The sequence below is a fragment of the Notamacropus eugenii genome, chromosome 6, assembly GCF_028372415.1.
Source record: "Notamacropus eugenii isolate mMacEug1 chromosome 6, mMacEug1.pri_v2, whole genome shotgun sequence".
NCBI classification, from domain to species: Eukaryota; Metazoa; Chordata; class Mammalia; order Diprotodontia; family Macropodidae; genus Notamacropus; species Notamacropus eugenii.
In genome coordinates, this window is record NC_092877.1 from 52,196,115 (window position 1) to 52,222,576 (window position 26,462).

At 40.9% G+C, this 26,462-nt stretch overlaps 1 protein-coding gene across 1 annotated transcript in view; it reads left to right on the top strand.

Moving 5' to 3' along the window:
- Positions 1–219: 219 nt before the first annotated feature.
- Positions 220–26,462, top strand: part of RNF4 (ring finger protein 4) — a 77,904-nt gene continuing 51,661 nt past the window's right edge. Inside the window, exon 1 of the mRNA XM_072620048.1 lies at positions 220–356. Within this exon, the coding sequence (XP_072476149.1) occupies positions 324–356 (33 nt within the window). The 5' untranslated portion in view covers positions 220–323. The remainder of the gene's footprint in view (positions 357–26,462) is intronic.

The following is a 26,462-nucleotide window of genomic DNA, read 5'->3' on the forward strand; positions in this document are numbered from 1 at the left end:
TAATACATAAAATACCAAGGTACTTGATGGGGACACGATGGAGAAAGTCTGAAAATTCTGGAATGGAGCCCAGAGGAGAATGAAGAGGTATATGAGTGACCTGGGCATTTTTCTTAAAAGGGAGGCTATGGGAGAAACCAACCAATCAGAGGAAAGAGCTGCAGGGGTGGGGTATATTTGCATTGTGAGAAGGCCAGGGGTAAGAGTGAGCTTACAGGATGAAGTGAGGAGACTACAGAGGCAGAATGAATTTCCAGAGTGAGAAGGCTGCTGTCGCATGATGGGGAAATGTCTGGGGAATCAAGAATGGAATCCAGAGCGGAATGAAGACTAGCCTGAAGATAAAGAATTGGGAGGTATCTGCATAGAGGTTGTAGTTGAGGCCATAGGGGTAAATGACGTTGTCAGGGGAAAGATTGTAGAGAGAGAAGTAAAGAGGGCTTAGTACCTGTCTTCCTAATATTTCTGTATAGGTGAAACTACCTTAAAATGACTGTCAAAGGTAACTTTGAAGGGAAAAAACCACAGTCTCCTTAAGGAGATGACCTTTTGGAGGAAGAAGAGGCTGAGCCTCTATATGAGCCTTACATCTTTTGCTCAGTGCCAGACATGGAGCCATCCTTTTCTCTCCTCCAAGCTGCCTCTCTGAGTCATTACCCAAACCCAATACCAGCAGTGAGCCGACTCTCACCCCCAAATCATGGGGCCTAGTACAGTCACCTAGATTGTCTCTGTAAAAGCCATCGGAAGATATTTATAGACCATGTGTTACACTTATCCACTGACAAGTCCATGTGTGTGCAGGAGATAGATATAGCAACCCTGAGAAATTGCTTTCAGAAAGGATGTAAACATATGTCTACCCTGCTACCCTTTTGGAACAGAAGATTTCTGGGAACTGAGATGGGTAAGCTGGTAAATGTGATTTTGAATGGAAGTAGAATGTGATGAAAAGAACAGGAGGTCTGGGTGTGATGGTACACACCTATAATCCATGCTACCAGAGGAGGCTGAGGCGGATGGATTGCTTGAGCTCAGGAGTTCTGAACTGCAGTAGGGTTAAGCCGATTGAAGTGTACACACTAAGTCTGGCACCAATATTGGGAGCTTTCTGGAGCAGTGGGTCACCAGGCTGCCCTGGGGTGGGGTGGGAGTGGTGGCAAACCAACTTATATCAGAAATGGAGAAAGTCAAAGCTTCTGTACTTTGTCCCAGTAGTGGTATCAGGTCCAAGAGTAGCTGCTACACTTCCAGTCTAGGTGAGATAAGGAGATCCAGTACACACACACACACACACACTCACACACACTCACACACACATACCCATACACACACACACACACACACACACACACACACACACAAAAACACACACCCACACACCACTAGTCTCTTCTGTGTGCTTCAAATTCCTCATCTCTAAAATGAGCAAGTCTTTGAGATTTCCTTCTAAAAGAATGAAAAAATGAATGATGTGAATATGCAGGTACCACCAAATGAAAGATCATCCATCTAGGGTCAAAGGAAGAAGTGGTAAGTATGAGTAGCCGGACTCCCTGTTGTACTGAAACAGCAATTTGTGAACTTGACAATAACTAGAGTGAGGTTTGCTGTCTTCCTTGAGTGTATATCTGGTACATGACAAAGAACCAACCACTAATGACTTGTCACGGCCTTATGACTACTACTGGCTTCTGATGATTGACGTGGGCAGTAACTATATTGCCAAAAGAAATATAGTATGATCCATGGCTAGAACCTGAGGCTCTGGATCTCAAGATTATGTTCTAGAGGATTCCAGTAACTATTTATTTGACTTAAACCTCCATGTAAGGTTTCCCTTAGGAATATCAGAATTTGGTTCATTTTGTTCCTGCCCAGTATTTTCCCAGGGAATGTTTGTCTCATGTCTAAATGGGCCTTCACCTTCCATATAAGTACTCAGATTAAAAATATCAAACAATATAGAACAATTTTTATTTGATCTGACAAAATACAAATGATTCTAACCTGAGCCTATAAATGGTCAAACATTCTCCTTTTGCCTCAGGTAGGTCTTGGACTATTTTCTCTTCCATATCTAGACTTTCCCCATTGCTTGTCTGCATAAGAAATTCAATGGGAATTTTTTGGAAATTTTGCAGACAACATGAGGACAGCAGATGACACAGAAAACGTTTAGAAACTTAGAAATGCATAAAACATATGTACAGCATTGTATAATATCACCATATTTTGTCTTTTAATATTGTAATAATTCTCTGGTACCAAAGGAGGGCCAAAAAATATTTAAGTGGATTTCTGGACTATGGGGGGCCCATGTCCCTACCCTCTGTGATTTGAAAGGGTTAACTATATTTCCTTTTTGTCTCTGATCTTCAGGCTCTCCTTCTCTACTGCCTACAAATTTCTACATCTCCCCATTATTAAAAAAAAAAACCAAAAACCTTCCTTTGACCCTGCAGTCCCCTCAAATCTCTTCTTCCTTTCACAGCCAGCCTTCTAGGAAAAGAGTCTATATTGATGGCCTCTACTTCTTCACCTCCCATTTTCTAGCCTCTCGCAATCTAGCTTGAAAGAAACTGTTTTCTCCAAACTTACTGATGAAATCTCAACACCTTTTCCTAAGTGTTCATCCTAGTTGACCTTTCTGCCAATTTCAACTTTGCACATCCCCCCATCACACTGTATAGTCTCTGTCAACACCTAATACCAAGATCGTAGAATGTGAAAGCTGGAAAAGACCTTACGATGGCTCATCTTCCTCAAAATTTCTGAAGTTTTCACCTGCTTTCTCTTCTTCTGCCTAGTCTCTAATAAGACAGCCTTTTTCTCCTTGCTAAGACCAAAAGCTTTACTTGAACCCTTGATATACCATCTCTTCCCCTCTCCTTGAGAATGCCTTTATTTCCTGTCTCTCTCCCTCCTCCTTCCTCCCTGTTCTTCTTTCAATCTCTTCCTTTCCCTCCTCTCTCTCTGTCTCTGTCTCTTTCTATCTGTCTCTCTTCAATCTCTCCCTTTTTGCTACCCTCAAACATACACAGCTCTCCATTGATAACAACCTTCACTTAATCTTGCCATTTCCTCAGGCTATTATCATACACTTCTCCCCATGAACACCAAACTCCTAAATAGACATATTTACATTCACTGCCTCCACTTTTCACCATCCATTTACTTTTCAACCCCTCACAATGTGGCTCTTTGCTCTATCCCTTTTCCCCAAAATCATTGCTAAGTCTGATGCCCTTTTCTAGCTTCTCCTTACTTGACCTCTGAAGATTTTTGCACTTTTCATCATCCTCTCCTAGATACGCTTCATTCCCTCGACTTCTCTCCTGGTTCTCCTTCTACCTGTTTGGTCACCCTCAGCAATCTCCTTTGCTGAACTGTGTAGCATTTTCTACCTCATTAGGTTTAGGGCTCTGTCTTATGTCAATTTTTCTTTCTACACTTTCTCCCTTGCCAATCTCATTCACTCAAATGTGTTCAAATATCAACTTACTCAGATGACTTAAACATATATACAAACAGGTAACAACATGCTGAGCTCAGCAGGGCTGAGCTGCTTGCCCTCCCTCTCTAAAGGAATCCCTAGCAATTGTTCTACATGTACAAACCTGGTTTAGTCCTGAGGGTTCCTCATTCCCTAAAAAGAGAGGTCAGGATCTTTTTCTCAAACTTTCTGGCTCTTTATACTCAAACCCTTGAGTCTCAGGGAAAATCACTTAAAGCTGAGGTTGGATAATGTTCAGGGTCTCCTTAAAAGGGCATAGAAAAGTACTCAATGTGCAACATAGATCATGCATAGAACAACTGCATGCAAGCACACGCACACTTAAAAAAAGACCAGCACTCACTGACAAATTTGAAGCAATAATATAACTCTTCTGGGAGGCTGATACTTAAAACATTAAAGCAAGGAACATACTGTGGGATTGTCAGGTGGGTATTTCACCCTCACCTCAGCTCTGCACTGTTATACATTTCCTTCCAGGTCCACTGCTTCTGGCAAGCCAGGTCAAGTCTTTAGTTCATCTTGCCAGTCATCTCTCCTCCAAGAAGCACCATCCTTGCTTCAAGAGGCTTCTCTAACAGTATTGACTATGGAAACTAGGAGTTCCCAAATTCTTAAGGTAGATACACTCAGCAAAAGTCCTGCTCTCATGATCACTGCTTGGTCACCTATGATCAGAAAAAGAAAGAGGGTCTAACTCAGGCTCATCTGGGCATCACATGTGTTCACTGCCATGTGTGAATGATGGCTTTTAACCCCAAATCCCAGGGAGGAAATTTCATGTTCCTACTGGAGAAAAAAAAGAAGAGTTGAGAGAAAGTGAAAGCAATCTCTCCTTTTAAACTTAGCTGGCACTCTTCCCCCCCACCCCCATCATGGGGGACCAGAAGACCATTTAGGACTTGCTGTGTCATCCCAAATGCCACATCCTTCAACCTGGAGCTAAAATAAATATGGTTTACTAGAGGTGGCCCAAAGTCCAACAAATCTCAGGTGATTCTCCTGATTAGTTTCCATTACATATATGTATATATAATGTATAGATATATGTATATGTGTATATGTGTGTATACATGTATCCAGTCATAAACTCTCTCCTGAAACTCAGTCCTACCTTTCCAATTCCCCTACAGGCATCTCCATCTGGAATTTCCACTGGCATCTCAGACACAACATGTCCAAAACAGAATTTGTGTCCCTACTAAAGCCTTTTCCAAACTTAGCTATTTCTGTCACTCAGATTTGTAGCCTCAGGATAACTCCCTGTCTCTTACCCCCTTTATAATAAGGTGTGGCAGATGGCCTGCGTCCCTACGTGGCTCGGTGACAGCAGTGAAAAAAAAAGACACAGGCAGGCGAGAGAAGATAGGGCAACTCCCTTTATTGATCCGAGGGTCAGGGTATTTATAGACAGAAACTGTAAGTCTATGTAACATTCTACTCGACTCCGTCCTAGTAATTAGGCCAGTCTTATTGTCTTAAAGACTGTTAGCCTAGAGGGCATCTATTTTATGTATCCCTTGTATTTTGTAGTTCTCTTGTTATTTAAAGGAGACAGCAACATGGGGGGGAAGAGGGGGGGAGAGGGCCTGGAGAGCCATTCTGGATGATAATGAGCAGAGTCTCAAAGAACAGTTTCCCTGAAGGTCTATCCTGAACTTTGCCAACAGCGCTCCATCCTGGCCCTCAACTGTAAGGTATCAAGCACTATCAATTCTTTCTCCAAAATATCTCTCACATTTGTCCTCTCCACTTATAAAGCCACCATTCATATTCAAGTCTTTCTAACTTCATCACCTTTCTGCTAGGCTATTATAACTGCCTCCTATTTAGGGACACTGTTCCCAGACTGTCCCCTTACCAAGCCTCTCAAAATCATCTTGTTAAGGCAGTTCTCTGAATGTGTAACTTCACATTCTCAAACTTTGGGGGCTCCTGAGTGCCTCCAGGATCCTATGCAAACTTTTAAGGGCTTCCACAGTCTGATTCCATTTCACCTTTGCAGCCTCATTGGTCATTACTGCCCTACATGAACTCTATGTTCCAAATTAGCTCTACTCTAGCTGTTCCTTTAACCAACATTCCATCTCATGCCTCCAGGGGATTATTCAAGCTGTACTCTGAGCCTCTTTTGATCTCTGTCCATTGGAATCATTATCCTCCCACCTCATATATGATGCCTTCCCTGTCCCCTTCCCCAGTTTCTACTTTCCCTCAAATTGTATTGTACTCATTTGTGCAGGAGTTATAACCCTCCAGGAGAAGGTAAACCTCTTGGGAACAGTAATGCTTCTGTGTTTGTCCTTGGATACCTGTGCTATGCACATGATAAGGATAGGAACAGGACCGTACCTTTGATTTCACTGGCAAAGAAAAGTCCTGAATGAGGAAACTTCCCCTAGCATCTTCTATGTGCATTTTGAGAGAGTAGTCAGAGAAATAGCAACTTATGTGGCTCACATGTGACAGAGGACTTGAACTCCAGTCTTACTGAATCCAAGGCAAGTTTTGTATCTGTTACTCTATGATGCCTTTCACATCGTACTCATTGTTAATAAATGTTGAACACAGAATATAAAATGTCAAAACTACAATACAACTTAGAGCATAGAATGTCAAATAAAGAGAACTTACAATCATAGAATATGGAATATCAGAGCTGGAAGGAACATTAAAGATGATCTAATCCAACTCTCTTCTGGTTTCCTCCCCATCAACTTTCCCACAGGCACAAAGCTGTTTCTCCCAGGGACAACTCAGCAAAGAAGGGATTTGAGGACTGTATGTAATTGGCCAGTAGATGGCAGAGTTAGCCTAGGATGCAGAAAACAGCCGTTTGGCTGAGACTGAAGGCTGTGCGGATAGATTGGCTTGGCCAGACCTATAGCCAGTCTCTCTAGTCCTGGGAAAGAATCTTAGAATATTAGAGCTGGAAGCAAGCAGGTGTGACCTTGCGCAAACCATGAGCTCCTCTGAGCATTAGTCTCCTGATCTGGAAGATGAAGCAGTTGGACTAAATGATTTCTGCGGTTCCTTCTGAATTTATAACCCTGTTGTTCCCGCATGCTGCGTAAAAGTCTTCCTTTGCCCCTACTGATGGGGGCTCATAGAAGGCATGAGCTTCTTGCCTGATCTAGGTTCTTGCCCCTTTGCTACCGCAATGAAGAGGACTGACTGACTTCTTGAGGGCTGTGGGCAAAATCAGAAAGTCAGAGGAAGGAGAAATGGGGGGATTGGAGTAGTGAGGAGTGATTTTTGCAGAGGAAAGGAGAAACAACATGAACAAAAAAGGCAAGGAAACAAATCAAGTCGATAAGCATTTATTAAGACCTACTATGTGCAGACACTTTGCCATAAGGGGGCTGGAGAAACAAAAAAAGCCAAAACTAGCCTTTGCTCACAATCTAATGAGGGAACACACCATGCAAATAACATGTACAAACAAGGTGGATACAGGATAAATTAGAGATCTTCTCAAAGGGAAGTCACTAACACCAAGGAGAATGCTTTTTGCAGAAGGTGGGATTTCAGCTGAGACCTGAAGGAAGCCAGGAGGCCAAGGAGAGAATTTCAGATATGGGGGACAGCTAGCGAAAATGCACAAAGTCAGGAGATGAAGTGTCTTGGAACAGCAAAGGAATGGTAGAGTATGTGGAGAGAAATGAGGTACCAGAACACAAGAAAGGGGGGACAAGGCTACCTTTCAGATGCTGCAGGACTTTAAAGGACAGAGGAGTTGACAGCCTATCCTGGAAGCAATAGGGAACCACTGACATTTATTCAACAGGGGAGTGTGCTTTGGAAGGTCACTTTGGCTGATGAGTGGAGGGTGTACTGGAGGAGACAGAGACTTGGGGCAGGGAGGCCAACCAGAAGGCTAGTGCAATATTCCAGGAGTGAGGTGATTAGGGCCAGCATCAGGGAGAGAGGAGACATAGAGGAAATGTTGGGAAGATAGAGTCCAGAGACTTTGGCAAAAGATTGGATATAGCGGGCTGAAAGCAAGGAGCTGAGGGCAGCACCTGGGTCGTGAGTGTGGGTAACTGGGATGATGTGGTATCTTCAACAGTAATAAGGAAAAGTTAAGAAGAAGGGAAGATTTTTGGGAAAAGATAACGAGTTGCATTTTGGATATATGAAAGTACAGGGGTGGGGAACCTGCAGCCTTGAGGCCACACTTGGCGCTCTAGGTCCTTGGGTGCAACCTTTTGACTAAGTCCAAGTTTGACAGAAAAAAATCCTTTAATTAAAGAGATTTGTTCTGTGAAGTTTAGAGTCAAAAGGCTGCCCTTGAGGGCCCAAAAGGTGGCCTCAAGGCTGCAGGCTCCCCACCTCTGGTTTAAAATGTCTATGGGATATCCAGTTCTAAATGTGCAGTAGGCAGTTGAAGATGGGAGCCTGGAAGTCAGCAGAGAAATTAGGGCTTCATAAATAGATCTGAGAACATTGGCATAAAGCTAATTTAGTATATGGGAAATGATGAGATTACTAAATGAAATAATGTGAAGGGAGAAGAGAATTAGGCCCAGGACAGATCCGTGTGGTATTCTCACCATTATCCAGGTGGGACCTGAATGAAGAATCAGTAAAGAGGTCTAAGAAGGAATGGTCAGAAAGGTAGGAGCAGAACCAGGAGAAATTAGTGTCACAAAAATCTAGAGAGAAGAAAATATCCATGAAAAGAGGGTGATCAACATAAAGAATGAATATTGAGAAAAGATTGTTTATTTGATCTGGATATTGAGATCACTGGTAACTTTGGAGAGGGCCATTTCAGTTGAATGATGAAGCTGGAAGTCAAATTCAAGAGAGTTAAGAGAGTGAGGAAAAAAAGGAATTGGAGGTAAATGATTATAGATAGGCTTCTCAAAGAGTGTAGTCAAAAAGGAAGGAAGGTAGGGAGAAAAAGGAAGGAAGGAGGGAAGGAAGAAGAAGACAGGGATGGACAGATCAAGTGAAAGTGTTCTGAGGATACAAGAAACATGGAAATGTTTTGTAGGCAGCAAGGAAGCAGATGGTAGGGCTATGAAGGTAAAACCAGCAAGATAGTTTTTGAGCAGAGCCTTGAAGAATCTCCATAGAACTGCATGAGAACAAGAGGTTGGTCTTGGGATGGAGGCCAGTAAAGATATCAGCCTGACTGGATTATTGAGATCCGTGATAAGGTTTGAAAAGGACACTGAAATTCAAAGAGTATTTTTTTTTAGAATAAGAAGGTACACAGTTCTCACCTAATCTAACTCACCTCTTTCTGTAGAGGGGAAAACTGGGACCCAGAGAGGCAGTTACTTGTCTGATTTTACACTTGCAGTAAGCAGATCCACTTATCCATTGGGGAGCTACTGAAAGTATCTGAGCAATCCAATTAAACAATTTTTGTTGTTGTTGAGTCGTGTTTATAAGAGCTGCTTATTAAGAAGGTTGGGCAAGAAGGAACGTCTTCTTTGTCTTAGATGTTTTGTTAACAAATAATAAAAGAAGTGCTGGAAAGGGAATGGAAAAGGAACTTGGAAATGAATGTGACTTAGAAAGGAAGATGCCATCAGTTTAGTTTAAAAGAAAAACCAGGGCGTCAGGGAGACAGGAGGTGACAAAAAGAGGTGCCCGAGTCAAAGACGCCGTTTAACCCAAGGGAATCAGAACATGGAACCTCATCACAGAAGTGGACTTTGGAGACTACACGCTAGTCTTAACATTTTACATTTTACAGATGGGGAAACTGAGGCCCAGAAAAGTACTTTAAGGTCACCCAGGTGGTCAGTAGAGCGCTCAGGCTCTAGCCTTACTCTGGCCCTTCCTCCAGTCCAAGACACTTTCCCCTTCCAACCTGGGAGCCCTTGACCATAAAGATATCACCGATGTGTCTCTTGGGAAGGGGAGCTCGGACTTTACCTGTCCTCTAGCGGTTCACCAGAAAAGCGGAACCTCCCCAGGTAACTTGCCAGAGGTGCAGAGCGCGTGACTCAGGGCCCCCCCTTCCCTGTCCCCCCAACTTCTCTCCCTTGCCAACACACTCCCCTGCGCTTATTCGAAAGTCAGCTCCTTTCATAATTATAGTCCCAGCGCCTAGCGAGGCGCCTGGGACACATGCCTAGTTAGTGCATAATCCATGCTTTTTCATTCATTCATTAGAGGAGTTGAACCCGAAAAACCACAAGTTCCGACAGCCACCGCGCGAAGGACGGACCACTAGGCGGAACGGCTCCTGGGGGGAGAAGAGGGGGAGGGAGAACTGTGAGGCGGGCCCAAATCGGCGCCCTGGGGAGGAGCCCGCTGCCCCTTTACTCGGTGGCGGCGACGTTCCCGGCGGAATGGAAGCTCCTTGCGGGCAGGGACTTTTTTTTTTTTTTTTACTTTTTGGCCTTTGTACCCTTAGAATTCGGCATATAGTCTTGCACACGTTAGGCACTTAGTAAAAGTAAAATTGAAACGGCATAGAATTCAAGCTGAGATGGGCGGGTCCTTCACCCAATAGGAGCGAGCAACCTTGGAAGCCAATCCCCGAGCGCGTTCGGCGCGTGGGGAGGAGAAGGGGAGGAGAAGGCGGCCTCATAACGGGCGGTGGCCAATGGGCACGCGTGGAGGGCGGGCTCTCGGGCTCGAGTGGGAGGAAACCTGGAGCGGTAAGCCCAAGTGCTGCTGGGCTGGCGGCGGTGGCGGCCGCGGTTCTGTCGGTTCTGCGTCTCGGTGACTCGACGTCCCCGCGTTAGCGCGGCGGGCCGTGTGAGGGGAGGTGAGCTGAGCTCGGCCGAGCGGAAGGGCAGCGGGGAGGGGAAGGAAAGGCGGGCGAGGCCCCGGATCGCCTGCCGGCCGTGTCGAGAACGCGCAAGTCCGAGGGGGCCGCGGCAGGCGCCGGGCCGGGCCTGGGCTTGGATCGTCCTGGTGCTGGGCCCGACCACCGGGCCTTCTCTCTCAGGCGCCCTTGCCCCGCCCCCCTCCGTGTTTGGCACCCTGTCTCGGAGCGGAGACGTGCGGCCCCCGGAGACCGCGTAGGCCACCCCCTTGGGAGCTGGGAACCTAGCCCCAGAGAGGACCAGGCCGGGCCTCCTGCCCCGGGCCTAAGCGAGCCCGGCGCGGTGCTCCCCCCTTCCCATCCCCCACGGCCCCCCTCATCGGGCGCGGCGCCTCGGCCCCAAAGCTCTTCTCTGGCCTGCCCTTGTAGACGAGGAAGAGAGTGCGTGAGGCCTGCCGGGCCGGGCGAGGGGGGGAGGGGAGCTTCCCAAACCCGCGGGAGAGCCCCTCTGCGAACGTGGCCGAAGTGTTGGGGGTTACAGAGCCCTTTGCTCACGCTGAACTTTGTGAGGTAAACCAAGTCGGGCACGTCGGCACCATTCGCCCCATTTTACAGAGCAGGAAACTGAGCCAGGGAGATGAAGAGGCCGCATTGGGCCTTTCCAGGCCCTGGTCCGTCCCTGCCCGGAATCCGGTGTCGCATCCGGGATGGGAAGATCTCTTTCTCTTCGTAGCATTCTCCTCGTTCGTCCTACTCCTGCCCTCTGGCTCCTGTGCCACACTTCCTTGAGAGACACAGCCACTCCCTGCCCCGCCCCCTCCTACCCCCTCTTCCCCGTCCCCCTCCTCCCCCCTCTTCCCGTCCCCCTCCCCCCCGCCCTTCCCCCCTCCTCCCCCTCCCCCTCCCCCCGGGACCCCAGACTCCCAGTGCAGGCTCCTTCCCCCTCTCTCCTTGTCCATCCACAGTAAGTGGGTGGATGTGGGTGTCTTGGTCTGGGAGCGTTTTGAGACGTATTATCAAAAATTTGTCTTATTTGGGCTAAGAAGACGCTTTTAAACAGGCTTGAATCTCTTGTCTAGACAGATGTCTGTATAGATACTTAGCTGCTTGTATAGAAAGGTACATCCATCTGTGTTGAACATGTAGATAGGCTATAGAGGTCTATATGTAGATGCTGAGTTTATATGTAACAGATCCATCTATATTCGATATAAATAGATTCATATCGAATGTAGCTGTATCTATCTTGAATATATCTGTATTGAATCTCTGGCCTCTGAGGTCTTTTGGACATCTACCTGCATGTATTTATGTGAATATCAGTGCTTATCTCTTGCATGTTTTAAAAGAGGTGCAGGCCTTCTGTGAATTCCTCAGTTGTGGTTCTTTCTTGGCTTGAATTCATCCAGAGATTTGTCAGTTTGGATGTTGCTGATCTCCTGGAGGTGCTGTGCTTGGGGCTGACTCTCCCCCACCCCCCAGTAGTGACTTAAAAATGTAAATTTGAACGAGAAGGGGAAGGGGGGAGTGGAGGGGAGACAGTGAAGGAAAGATTGATTACTATGCTAGTATTTTAACCAGAATGGCAGCGTTTTTGTTTTTCAAAGACTATTGACCCACCAAAATATTCTTTTGAAAGGGAAATGTGATTTAATTTAGGACATACGTTCTTAGGATTTTTTTGTCCTGATCCCCTTTGGCAGTCAAGTGAAATCTATGGACCCTTTCTTAGAATATTTTTTAAGTAATTGAAGGAGATGCTACATTTCAGTTAAAATAAATGTACAATTTTTCCCATTCAAGTATATGCATTCCTGGAAATCTGTCCATGAACTCCTTGATAGGAAGGGGATGTGGCGGGGGGAGAGAGAAACCCCCCATTTAAGGTAGTTTTATTTTCTCTTACTCAGCAGGTAAGGTAGAGGTCAGAAAAATAGAGGAAAACTTTGTCACCTGGTGGTACCACATTAACTTAATTATCTTATGTGTTCATCAGTCTCAAGTTAAAGTTGTCATTGGTCAGTAGTGTCAGACTCTTTGTGATCTAGTAGACTATAGCTCACTTATACTATCCTTGGGGTTTTCTTGGCCAAGATGTTGCAGTGGTTTGCCATTTCCTGCTCTGGTGGCTTCAGGCAGACAGGTTAAATGACTTGCCCAGGGTTACACAGCTAGTACGTGTATGAGGCTGAACTTAAACTTAAGTCTTCCTGACTCCAGGCCCAGGCTGTATCCACTGAGCCACATAGCTGCTTCTTAAATTAAAGTAGAGATAGAAGAAAGGAGAGAAATTTACCAGATACCTTTTTTTGGGGGGGGGTGTGGGAGTGGGTGGTTTAAGTTCCTTACTGACCTTTTAAATATTTGTTCTTCATTCATCTAACTCAGGTTTTTCAATTGTGGTCCAGGGATAGATTTCAGAGGATCTGTTGACCTTGAAAGAAAATAAAATAACATCTTTATTTCAATATAATTGGTATCCTTTGAAATCCTAAGTATTTTATTGTATGCATTTAAAAAGATTATTCAGGAAAGGGATTCATTGACTTCAGCAGACTGTTGATAAAATGGGTCCAGGACTCACAAAAAAGGCTTAAGAGCTCTTATCTAATGAGCATTTTCATTTATAGGTAAGGAAATTGTAGGACCAAAAGTTTGAGGCAATGAGTGAGCATAGGGAGGGTGAGGAGGTCTGACATTGAATAGGACCTGGAATTCCAGTCAGGCAGAGAAATGCAAACTTTATCCTGTAGTCAGTGGGAAAATCATTGAATTTTTTTATTTTTAAATAGTGGATTAGCCGAATGAAATTGGACTTAGAAAGACCAAGCTGATAGACACACATAAGATAAAACTTGGAGGTAGAGCAGCAGATAGAGCCAGTCATCTTCCTGAGTTCAAATCTAGTTTCAGATACTAATTGCGTGACCCTGGACAAGTCACTTAACCTATTTTGCCTCAGTTTCCTCATATGTAAAATAAGCTGAAGAAGGAAAAGACAAACCACTACAGTAGCTTTGCCAAAAAAAAAAACCCAAATTGGGTCACAAAGAGTTGGACATGACTGAACAACAAATGAAAAGATACGGATTGATAACTGAAGTGTTAGTATAGTAGTGTGGGCAGGGATGCATGCACCATATATGTGTGCAAATAAGAGTTGGATGGATGTTGATACGGTGCCAGGTCAACAATAGGACTATGTGTCTTTCATTGTGCTAAGCTCGGAGAATACAAATACAGGCCGAAAGATCATCTCTGCGTTCTGAGCAGCATTCTGACAAAGATAGCATGCAGGAGAGAGCTGCAAAGTCATGAGGGGAGATGTAGGGACCAGCATGGAGGCATCGTAGAGAAATCACAGAGAGAGAAGCAGCAACAATGTGTCCGGGAGAGGAATGAAGACAGGACATGGCTTGGCTTGACTTTCTCCTTGAATGGCAGTTCTGGAGGAACCAGCCAATCAAAGGGAGAGGTGTAGATTACAAGAATGAAGCGAGTTTCTAGGGTGAAGAGTTTTCTGGGCCTATGCAGAGAAAGGACATCTGGAGAGGGACGAAGACCATTTTGTGGAGCATAAAGTATTATAAAATTGTATAGCTGGAAAAAAGAGCCTTAGGGATATTTTCTTTTGTATCCCAGTGCCTAGCATATGACTTGATTCATAATCGGGCCTTAAGAAATGCTTGTGAATTAATTGATTTAGTAAACTTCTTATTTTACAAAAGTAAACTTTTTTTTACTTTGCAAATTCCACATTGGGTAAATTATTTGCCCCATAATATATAGTATTTCTGATTGTCTCTTTTCTACCTTTGTATTCCTTGTGTCAAAAATTAACTGCAGTTTCATGCCTGGGTGACTGAGAATATCATAGTGCCACTAGAGGAAATGGAGAGATGAGGGAATGTATGGCCCACTTGAAGCAGAATATGAATTTATTCTTTTGCATATTGAATTGGATGTTATGGTGAGACATTCAGGGGATGATGCCTTGTTGGTAGTTGGAGATGAAGGACTGAATCTTCTAACCAAAAAAAACCCCAAAACCCCACGACACAAACCCTCCAAAAAAGGCTAGGCCTGGAAATATAGTCATTCATTGAAACTTTGAGAGAAAATCTGTTCACCAAAGTAAGGAAGCACGGTGAGAACAAAGGATTGAGATAAGGGATAAGCCTTGGGAATAACACAAGGAATGAGAAAATCAGCAAAGGAAACAAAGGGAGCAGTCAATTAACTGAAAGTGAAAAGGCAGTGTGATAGATATACCTGTGCTTCCCAAAGTGGTGTTCCCTGGGGGTCCTTGAGACACTTTGAGGAAGTTTACAATGTCAAAACTTTTCATAATAATTATAAAACATTTTACTTTCTAATATGGTAGATATTGATATCTTACTTACATTTTTTAAAAATGCTCCTTAGGGGTTCCGCAGTAATTTTTTAAGAACATAAAAGGATCCTGAGATCAGAAAATTTTAAAACTGCCTGATGACCTGTATAATAGAAGTTTCTGCTAATTTGGGAAGGAATAGTGCCTGATTTGGGTAATGACAAATGCCCATTGAGAGCTACCTTCCTTCAGTGCAATAAAACTGATTTACCCTAGTTTGCAAAAAGGAAACTCTAGAGAGTTAGAAAAGTTTTTGCTGAATGTGGGTGAAATGAAGGGAGGGTATGGTATTTCAGATTAATTCCACTTGTATTTAAATGTTTGGACTTTCAGACTTTTCCAGTATCACAATTCTTAATTCTGGCACATTATAGAGGAGGGATCTGAGAGGCTTCTTGGGATAGTTTAAAATGGAGATCTGTGTTTACTATCAGCTGGGTAGCAGAGTGTCAAGTCCTGGATCTGGAGTCTGGAAGACCCGAGTTCAAATCTTGCTTAAGGCACTTAGTAACTGTGTGTGTGTTCGTCCTTCATCCATCAAAGAAATGATGACATGACAGCAGTCAGGAGGACCTGAGTTCACATCTCACCTCAGACACTTGACACTCACTAACTGTGTGATCTTGGGCAAGTCACTCAACCCCAATTGCCTCATCCTGGGTCATCTCCAGTCATCCTGATGAATGTCTGGTCACTGGATTCAGATGGCTCTGGAGGAGAAGTAAGGCTGGTGACCTGCATAGCCCTCCCTCACTCAAAACAAAGTCAAGTGCAAGTCATGTCATCATTTCTCTGATGGCATGGTCTTCTTAGGCAATGAAGGACGAACACACACTATTAGCACTACCTGTCACTTAAGCCTTTCCTTCTACGCTTGCTTTCCTTTGATTCTGTTTGTATCTTGTATCTGTACCCAATTACTTAGTAACTATGACCCTGGCCAAGTCACTTTGCCTCAGTTTCCTCAGCTGTAAAATTGAGATAATAACGGCACCTCCTTCTAGGGGTGTTGGGGGGATCAAATGGGAAAATATTTATTAAGTGCCTGGCACATAGGTGCTATAAATGCTTATTCCCTTCCCTACCATTAGGTGGATGGATGATAATTATTAAGTAGGAAGCTTTGTCTTAGGCATGTATTCCTTTTTTTTCTTTTTAAAGAATGTTTTACTTTTTTCTCATTTACATATAAAAACAATTTTTAAACATTCATTTAAAATTTTTTAAAATTAGTTCCTTCTATCCCTTCAACCAACCATGAGAAAGCAAGCACTTTGATATAGATTATACATATGCAGTCAAGTAAAACATATTTCTATATTAACCATGTTGTAAAAAGAGAAAGCAGATGAAAAGAAAAAAAACACAACAAAAATAGTTTTAAAAAGCGTGTTTCAATCTGCATTTAGACTCCATCACTTCTTTCTCTGGAGGTACATAGCATTTTTCACCATAAGCCATTTGAAATTGTCTTGTATCTTTGTATTGCTGAAAATAGCTAAGTCATTCATAATTGATCATCATGCAGTATTGCTGTTACTGTGTACAATAATATCCTGGCTCTGCTCACTTCACTTTAACATTCATATATGTCTTCCCAGGTTTTTCGGAAAGTATCCTGCCTAGTCATTATTTATAGCACAATAGTACACCTTCTTCAGTTGTTCCCCAATTAAGGCACATCCCTTTAATTTCCAATTCTTTTGCCACCGCAAAAACTGCTGCTATAAAATTTTTATACATATAGAACCTTTTCCTTTTTCTTTGATCTCTTTGGGATATAGTCCTAGTAGTAGTATTGTTAGTTCAAAGGGTAGAACAGATTGGAGGAGGCAGTAGTCAAAAGCAAAACACTTTTGAGGAGAGGCAGGGTGAAAGAGGAAAGACAGGCAGACAGAGAAGGAGAGAGAAAAGGATATACCGGAGGGAGAATAGGATGGAGGGAAATATACACTAATCATAACTGTGAATGTGAATGTGATGAACTCACCCATAAAATGTAAGAGGATACATTGTAATCCTACAATGTATTGTTTACAAGAAACAGACTTGAAGCAAAGAGACACACAGAATAAAGGTAAAGGGGCTGGAGCACAATCTATTATGGTGTACCTGAAGTGAAAAAAAAAATGCAGGAATAGTAGCCATTATGATTCCAAACAAAGCAAAAGCAAAAGTAGATCTAATTAAAAGAGATAAGCAGGGAAACTACATTTTGCTAAAAGATACCACAAACAGTGAAGTAATATCAGTATTTAACATATATGCACCAAATGGTATAGCATTCAGATTCTTAAAGGAAAAGTCAGATGAGTTGCAGGATGAAATAGACCATAAAACTATATGAATGAGGGACCTCAACATGCCCTTTCAGATTTTCAGAACCAGATTATTCTAACAAAAAAAATTAGGAAATTTAATGGGAATTGAGAGGAATATATATATATACCTTTTTGTCAGTGATACAAGTCACTGACACAAAAATTGACCATGTATTAGGGCATAAACACCTCACAACCAGATGCAGAAAAACAGAAATGTTAAATGTATCCTTTTCAGATCATAATGCAATAAAATGTACATCTAATAACAGGCTGTGAAAACGTAGATTAAAAATTAATTGGACACTAACCAATCCAATGCTAAAGAATGAGTAGGTCAAAGAACAAATCATGGAAATAATAACTTCATTAAAGAGAGTGACGGTAATGAAACAACATACAAAAATTTATGGGATGCAGCCAAGAAGGACTTAGGGGAAAATTGATGTCTCTAAACACTCAACAAAATAGAAAAAGGGCAGATCAATGAATTGGGCATTCAACTAAAAAAACTAGAAAGAAAAAAGAACAAATTGAAAATTCCCAGTTAAACACAAAATTGGAAATCCTGAAAATCAAAGGAGAGATTAATAAAATTGAAAGTAAGAAAAGCATTGAACTAATAAAGAAAACTTGGAGCTGGTTTTATAGAAAAAATCAGTAAAACAGAAAAACCATTAGTTAATTTGATTTTTAAAAAGGGTAGGATGAAAAGGGTGAATTTACCACCAGTAAAGCATTATCAGGCACTTGTTCTTAAGTGATTTTTAGAGTGTTCCTGTAATGCATAGTTAATACGTGATCTCCAGTGCTCCCTTGCTATATGTATACTCTCTTGAGGTAGCAGAGTACAGGAGTACTTAAGACATATTGACAGTTTATTTCCAGACTTCTGCCATAAAGCAAATATTTCAGTAAAATGAGTCACAAATTTTTTGGTTTCCAGTGCATATAAAAGTTATGTTTCTACTATAATGTAGTCTATTAAGTGTGCAATAGTATTATGTCTTAAAAAACCAATATACATGCCTTAATTAAAAATATTTTATTGCTTAAAACTGCTAACTATCATCTGAGCCTTCAGTGAAACATAATCTTTTTGCCTCATGGAGAGTCCTGCCTTGCTGTTGATGGGTGCTGACTGATCAGGGTCAGGGTTGCTGAAGGTTGGGGTGGTTGTGGCAGTTTGTTAAAATTAAGACAGAAACATAAAATTAAGACAACAACTGCATTTATTGACTCTTCCTTTCACTTTAGAGGCCATACTAGGGTTCTTAATTGATCTACTTTCAATATTGTTGTGTCTCAGGAGTAGAGAGGCCAGAAGAGAGGGAGAGAGACAGGGAACAGGCTATGGTTAGAGCATTCAGAATACACACAGTTATCTATTAGTAAGTTCAAAGTCTTATGTGATTGTGGTTCGTAGTGTCCCAAAACAATTACAAGAGTAACATCAAAGATCACTGATTGTAGATCACTATAATATATAATAATAAATTTTGAAATATTGCAAGAATTATCGAAATATGACACAGAGGCACACAATGTGAGCACATACTATTGGAAAAATCCAATAGACTTGCTCAACACAAGGTTGCCACAAACCTTTAATTTGTTAAAAACAAAAGAACACAATAGCTGCAAAAAAGCTCGATAAAACAAGATGTGCCTGTATTGTGGTGGTGGTCCTTAAATACACACAACACTTATTTCCCTGTTACTCAAGCATATAATCTACTTTCTTCCCTTCTTTTATAAGTTCAGAAATCTGTTTACTAAGCTCTTTATACTTTCATATCCTTCATAGAGAAATAAATTCTCATAGTACCATACTTAAAAATTCACATTTCTGCAGTCTTTTGAGCTTTAAAAACAACAATCCTATAAGTTAGGTATTTTAAGTATATTGTTGTTCAGTCCTGTCCAACTCTGTGGACCAAATAGCATGCCTGCCCTTTATATCCAGCATCTCCAAGCTCAAGCACATCATTAATACAATATAGATATAACCTACCATAAAATCTCAGCACCATTTATTCAGTTGGCTATTTGTAACATTCTCATTGACATATTGTGCCCTGTCACCTAATGTTATGCATTATTCATTGGTCTCTGGTATATTTTAGTAAGAATCCTTATGTCTACCTGACTTTTATGTCATTTTTGTCTCCACAGTATTTCGCTTTTCTCTGGCCATTCAGAGCCACCTGTTTGGTATGGAGAGAGCACTAGATTTGGAATAAAAGGACTTGGTGTTTTTGATTCCAGCTCTCTTTCTCTGTTTGACTCTGTTTTCTCCTCTGTAAAATGATGAAGTTGTACTAGGTGATCTTTAAAGTTCCTTGCAACTTCAGTCATCCATCTGAGACTAATTATTTTTTGCTGTGCCTTTTAACCCCAGGTTAAATTTCCATTCTTAGATGGAATTTATTTTACTTAAGTTCTGAGAGAACTATAGGATTAAAGTGATTTAAATGACTGAAAGGTTTAACTCTTAAGAGAAGATATTTAAAATTAATTTGAACAAACCCTTATTAAGCACTTAATCTGTACCAAGCACTACTTGACTAATTAATAATTTGGGGTGTATGGAGTGGATTGGAGAGCCTGGTGGGTTGAGGTGGGCTGTTCTTCTCTACCTATTCCTACTTGGACCCTTACCCTGAATTGCCGCCGAAACTGGTATTAGCAGCTTTGTACTCTTCTGAAAAGTCACCTACTTCTGGGGAAGACAGAGACAGATTGAGAGATGGACTTGAAACCAGTGACTATTCATGTGAATTTTCAGGAATATTTAAGGAAGAGAATTCTTAAGAAATGGGGTTGGGTACATTGTGATCAGAGTGGCAAAGGAGATTAGCTGTAGCTTTTTGAATTGACTGAGGGAAGAGATGAAGATAGAGATCTTAATAACCTAAATCACTTTTATGTCATCTGTATTTCTAAGAGTAGAAGCAGCATAAAAAGGAAATATCAAGTCAAAATTTGGGTTTACGTTTTACTACATTTCTTAGCTGTGTAACCAATAACAAATCACTTCCATTTCCTCCTCCCCCCAAATAAGAGGGAGATCAGACATGGTGGTTGCATCCAGACCACATTATTTAAAAAAAAAAAAAAAGATATTTCAAGGTGAGAAGTACATAAGGCTTGTTGTATATGTGTGTATGTGGGGGTGGGGATGGATGGGTGGGTGTTGTTTAGATTGAGAAGGCTCCAGGAGCTGAGGAACGTTTCCAGAATGAGACAGCTGCTGAGATTTGAAGTCTGGATTGTCTGGTTTAGAGCTTGAGGTGGGAGAAGTAGGTAATTAAGGCTGTCTGACACAAACAAAATCAGTGCAGTTAGAAGAAGAGAAATTACCCAAGGGAGGGGTGTGTGGAAGAGAAAATAATCTTTTAATCAGTTATTTTAAATAAAGGTATGATATCCAAAATGTATGAGGAATTAATACAATGTGTGAAAATGAGTCATTTTCCTAGAGATAAGTGGTCAAAGGATATGAACTTGTAGTTTTCAAAAGAAAAAATGCAAGCTGGAAACCATATGAATGGATGTTTCAGGTCCCTAATAAGAAATGCAAATTACAACAACTTGAAGATTTCACCTCACTGCTTTTGACAAAGATGAGAAAAAGGTATGCTTGGTGTAAATGATGGAAACACTTCAGGAAGATAGATTGACAAATGTTAAAGTTCACTAACGAACTCTCGGTGGAGCTGATAATTGATGTAATCACTGTGAAAAACAACTGTGATCCCATGACTTGACCACGTTTCACAACACCCACACCATCACCCCTCCTCCACCCCCAACAGCTGAAAAACGAAGTTCCAACAAAAACAAAAACTTAAAGTAGGCTCGCTTCAGTTGGGGAATGATTGAACCAGTTGTATGTGAATGGAACATAATGCTCTGCCTTAAGAAGTGGCACATGTGAACAATTCAGAGAAACTTTGGATGGAGTATTGCAGCCTGAAAAAACCAGAATAACACACAATGAGCATGATAATATAAGGGGAAATTTTTGTTTTTAAAGACAGCTGAAATTTTCTGCCAAAATGGTAACCTATATTGATAAAAGGCTATACAGCTACCCTACTACCCACAGCTACTCCACAAAACTCTGAATTTTGCACAAAGCTGAAAAATGATTGTGAAATTCAGTGAGAAATTAGAGCACTGCACAAAAAGTCAGAAGCCCACAGGGAATAGAGAAGGGATTTCCCCTTCTTACCCCCAGTGAACACTAATGTGACCATAGACGGGACATGAGTAGCCTGCAGGCTCTGTCTGTGTACAGACAGAGGTAGCAACAGGTAGAGGGTTCCCCTGAACCTTGCAGCACTCATACCCAGGCATACCAGACTCATGGACTCTCAGGTTCCTTAACAGTCTCCTGAGATGCCATAGAGGACTCTGAAGATCTATTGCTCTGAACCAGGAGGCAGCCCTGGAAACTAGGTCAGCGAAGGAATGTAAGGAGACCAAAGGTGAGTGAGCTCCCTTACAGGATCAGCTGCTTCACCCAAAAGTACAGCAGGGAATAGAGCTTGGTCTCAGTGCTTCTTCCCTACCCCCCCTCCCTTTCCTCCCCCAATTCAGGAACTAAAGTTGGAGAGATAACAAAACAACCCAGCATCAAAAATTATTGCAAATGTAAGTAGAAATATAAAGGAGGGAAAATGGATTTTCCACAATGATTATATGAATGCCTAGAAGAAATGAAGCTCGAAGTTAAAAAAAAATGAAATAAAAACTCTGGAAAAATAGTTAATTGGAGAAATAGCTTAGAAGAGAAAAGTGGTAAACATACAAGTAAAAGATTCCCTGAGAATTAGAATAGACCAAACAAATCAATATCTCTGGAAGACAGGAGGAAATATTCAAGCAAAATCAAAAGTCTGAAAAAAATATAAGACATATAAAAAACAAATGACCTAGAAAAGAGGTCAAAGGGAGATAACTTAAGAATCATTGAATTCTCTGAAAACCATGGTTTAAAAATCTTGGACCCTTCTTCAGGAATCATAAACAAGAACTGCCCAGATTTGTTAGAACTGGAGGGCAAAGTGAAGATCTAAATCCCATTCCCAAACCTAAATCTGCCAATCACCTCTTGAATGAAAACCCAGCAAGAAGAAAATTGTCATAGTTAAAATCTAGAACATCCTTATTGTAAGCATCTAGAAAGTAGTTCAAGGTAGGATCTTACAAACCTGGCAATTTATAAGCAAAAGATCTCAAAATATAATTCTTTTTTAAAATTTCTTTTTAGTTTTGGACATTTGCTTCCATAAGATTTTGAGTTTCAAATTTTATCCTCCTCCCTAAGATGGTGTACAGTCTGATATGGGCTCTACCTGTGCATTCATATTAAACATTTTCACATTAGTCATGATATAAAGAAGAATTAGCACTAAGGGAAGGAACCACGAGAAGAAACAAAACAAAACCACAAAAGAAAAGGCGAGCAAATAGTGTGCTTCCATCCACATTCAGACTCCAAAGTTCTTTCTCTGTATATTTTTTTAAAATATATTTTCATTTATGTTGTTAAATATTTCCCAATTGCATGTGCAAATTTTTAAAAATTTCATATTTTAAAATTTTGTGTTCCAAATGCTCTCCCACCTCACCCACCACTCCTTGAGAAGGCAAGCATTTTGATATCTAGTGTGCATATGAAGTTACACAAAACATTTCCATATTTACCATGTTGAAAAAAAACCCCACAAAAGCCCAGGAAAAATAAAGTTTAAAAAAATGTGCTTCAATCTGCATTTAGAGTTTTTTAGTTCTCTCTTTGGAGATGGATAGCATTTGTTCCTAATGGATCCTTTGGTTGTCTTGGATTATTGTCTTGATCAGAGTAGCTAAGTCATTCACAGGTTGGTCATCCTTACAATATTGCTGTTAATATGTATGTACAATGTTCTCTTTCTGCTCTCATTGCTTTGCATAAGTTCATATAAGTCTTACCAGGTTTTTCTAAAAGCATCTATTTTTCTTCATCATTTCTTATAGTACAATAATATTCCATCATAATTATATGCTACACTTTGTTCAGCCATTTCTCAATGGATAGGTATCCCTTCAGCTTCTGAAAAAATAATTCAAAAGGCAAAAGAAAAACATCTGCAACCAAGAGTAACTTTTATAGCTGAACCTTTAATGGAATAGAGAGGACTTCCAAGCATTTTTTATGAATATTCCAGAGCTGAATAGAAATTCTAGAGATATAAACACCAAGACTCCAGAGAAACCTAGAAAGGTAAATTTATTTGAGCAATTAAGAGGGAGCTGTAGGATGATGTAGGGCTAACATAGTAATATTTGTGATGCAAGAGAATATATAAATATGAAAGAAGAGTTGAGTAAAGTGGGTATCAGATAAATTTCATTCGTATGTGAAACAGATAAGGTGAGTTAAACATAGTTCTAGCATAGAAATTTTCTGTTTGCAGATGATTGTGCACTCAACATAGCCTCTGAAGCTAAGATGCAACAAAGTATGGATCAATTCTCTGCTGCCTGTGCTAATTTTGCCTTAATAATTAACACCAAGAAAACACAGGTGCCCCATCAGCCACCACCACACCATCCATACGTGGAACCATCAATTACAACAAAAGAAAATGTTTGGAATTCTGTGGATAAGTTCACTTACCTTGGTAGTGCACTTGCCAGGGATGTGCACTTTGACAATGAGGTTGACACATGCATTGGCCAGAGCTAGTTCAGTTTTTGGGAGACTGAAGAAAGTCTGGAAGAGAAGAAGTATTAGGCTGACTACCAAACTGAAGGTGTACAGAGCCATTGTCCTGACCTCATTGTTATATGCTTGTGAAACATGTACAGTCTACCAGCGCCATGCCAGGAAACTGAATCACTTCCATTTGAACTGTCTTGGAAGATTCTGGGAATCACCTGGCAGGATAGGGTACCAGACACTGAAGTCCTTGTTTGAGCTGAACTGCAAAGTATTCAAACTAGGCTTCAGAGAGCACGACTCTGATGGGCTGGCCATGTTGTTTGAATGCAAAATGTATGCTTGCCAAAAAAAAAAAAACTTTTGCAGAGAACTTGCATGGGGCAGGCAATCATATGGTGGTCAGAAGAAGCGATACAAGGACACTCTCAAGGTCTCTCTCAAGAACTTTGGATTTGACTGTGCAGCGTGGGAGACACTGGCCCAGCATGGCATGCCTACATCAGAAGGGGTGCTGTGCTCTTTGAGCAAAGCAAAATTGAGACAGCACAAAGTAAACGCAGGATGTGCAAATTTGGGGTATCCACCCCAAATATTCAAATGGACTCTCTGTGCTCAGTCTGTGGTAGATCATTCCTAGCTCGTATTGGTCTGGTCAGCCACACTTGGACACGCTGAAATTTCACTTTATCATGGTGATTCCGTTTTGGTCCTCTTTGAAGATGAACAGCAACCAACCCACCAACATAGAAATAGAGTAAACTTAACAGGGAAACTTGAAGATAGGGAGAGGAATGGTAGAAGAGGAATAATTGCAAGCAAAACAAATTTCCTGATCCTGAATGAGATTAAAAGAGAGGTAAGGGAAACAGAAAAGTACCAGAATTTGAGAGGATATCTTAGATCTCTTCTAGGGTAACTGAGAATAGCTAAACAAATTGTGTTATGTAAATGCAATAGAATATTATTGCATCATGTGCAGTGAGGAAAGAAAGTTTTAGAGAAACCTGAATATAAGTGACATTAACTGGACTAATACAATGATAACAACTTTGTAAAGAAAAAAAAACTTTGAAAAACTCGAGAAGTCTGATCAATTCAGTGAATAACTCTTACCACAGGACCTGTAATGGAAGCATTACTTGCCTCATGACAGAGGATGGGCCCAAGTTATCAAGATAGACATTTCTGGAAATGACTTTTGTGTGGATTATCACTATGCTTATTGTTATGTCTTACTATCTCCCTTCTCTCCAAACCCTCCCATAAATTGGGAAATGACTAAACAGGTCATGGTATATGAATGTGATAGAAGATTTGTGCCATGAGAAATGGTAAAAGGTGTGGGGACCAGGGTAGAGAAATCTGGGAAGTAAGTTAACTGAACCAGGAGAAAAATTTATACAAAGACAACAAATGGTAAAGAAAAAAAAATTAGGAACTCTGATCAGTTTGATGACCAACCATGATTCCAAAGGACAAATGATGAAACCTGCTGACTACCTACTGATACAAAGGTGAAAGACTCAGAGTACAGAATGAAACAATCTCTTTTGGACATATTTTACTTGATTACACATGTTTGAAAAAGCATTTTTTTAAAATTTTCATTCAAGTTGGGGGAAGTAGGATGAGAGAGGAGGCGGTTTTTGCTGTTTGAAAAATTTTTGTTTTTAAAAAGCAATAGTAATGCTAAATAAAAAGAGGGTCATTCAGACTTTTTTAAAAAAATGTACAAAAAAGAACAGAAGGAAGCATAGTGAATTAGGACAATTTTGAAAGTAACGTAGTAAAATATTTTACGTACGTAGTAAAATATTTTATGTACTTTTTTTTTAAGTCAGCAGAAAGATGTCAGAACTCTGATCTTGACTAATGGTGAAATGTATCTGTTTTCTATCGACAGAACACACATTTATGTATTAGTATCTATTAGTTGCTGTTTGAGGCATATGTTGTTAGATGTGAGAGATTGTATTGATTAAGTTTTGCTTAACTATACCCCTGTTATAAGGGAAGATTCTTTTGGGCAAGTAGGAGACCCACAGGGAAGTGATATTGTTTTTAAAGTATCTTATCATTTATTTTAAAAATGATAAAATGTGATTGCTAGAAATATAAAGAAGTAACAGGTATAGGAGAAGAATCTAAATGATCCCACAATGACAGATCTCCACATATATGTTCTTTTCTCATTGGAAAAGATGGATTAAAATGAAAAAGGTGATGGGGGGTTATTTTTTCTTTTAAGTTTTCCTCTATGAACTTCACGAGTACGTATATGTGTTGTAGGAATTGGGGGGAACTTGGAGGGGTTTAGAAGTTTAAGGGACTTTAAAGATCATCTAGTCCAGCGATTCTTAATCTGGGTTCTAGAACCTTGTTCTTTAAGGAAAAATATTGTGATACAATTGGCTTCCTTTATAATATTATGTATTTTATTTTTATGCATTTAAAAACAGGACCTGAGTAGTTAGTTCATAACCTTTGTCTAAGGGTCCAGGAGAGAAAACAGGTTATGAGCTCTTCATTTAGTCTTCACCTCTTCATTGTACAGGGAAGAAAACAGACCTGCGGATCAGAAGTGACTTGTTTAATGTTACACAGGTAATAAGTAACAAAGCTGGAATTTGAACACAGGTTGTCTTAGAACAAAACTACATCAAGCAGAACAAGTAGGGAACATTGAACATCCAGAATACAGCAAGGACACTTTGGAGATGGAAATGAAGAACCATAAGGGGGAGGACGAATCTGTTTCTCATTTTGTGTAAGGGTGCATTGGC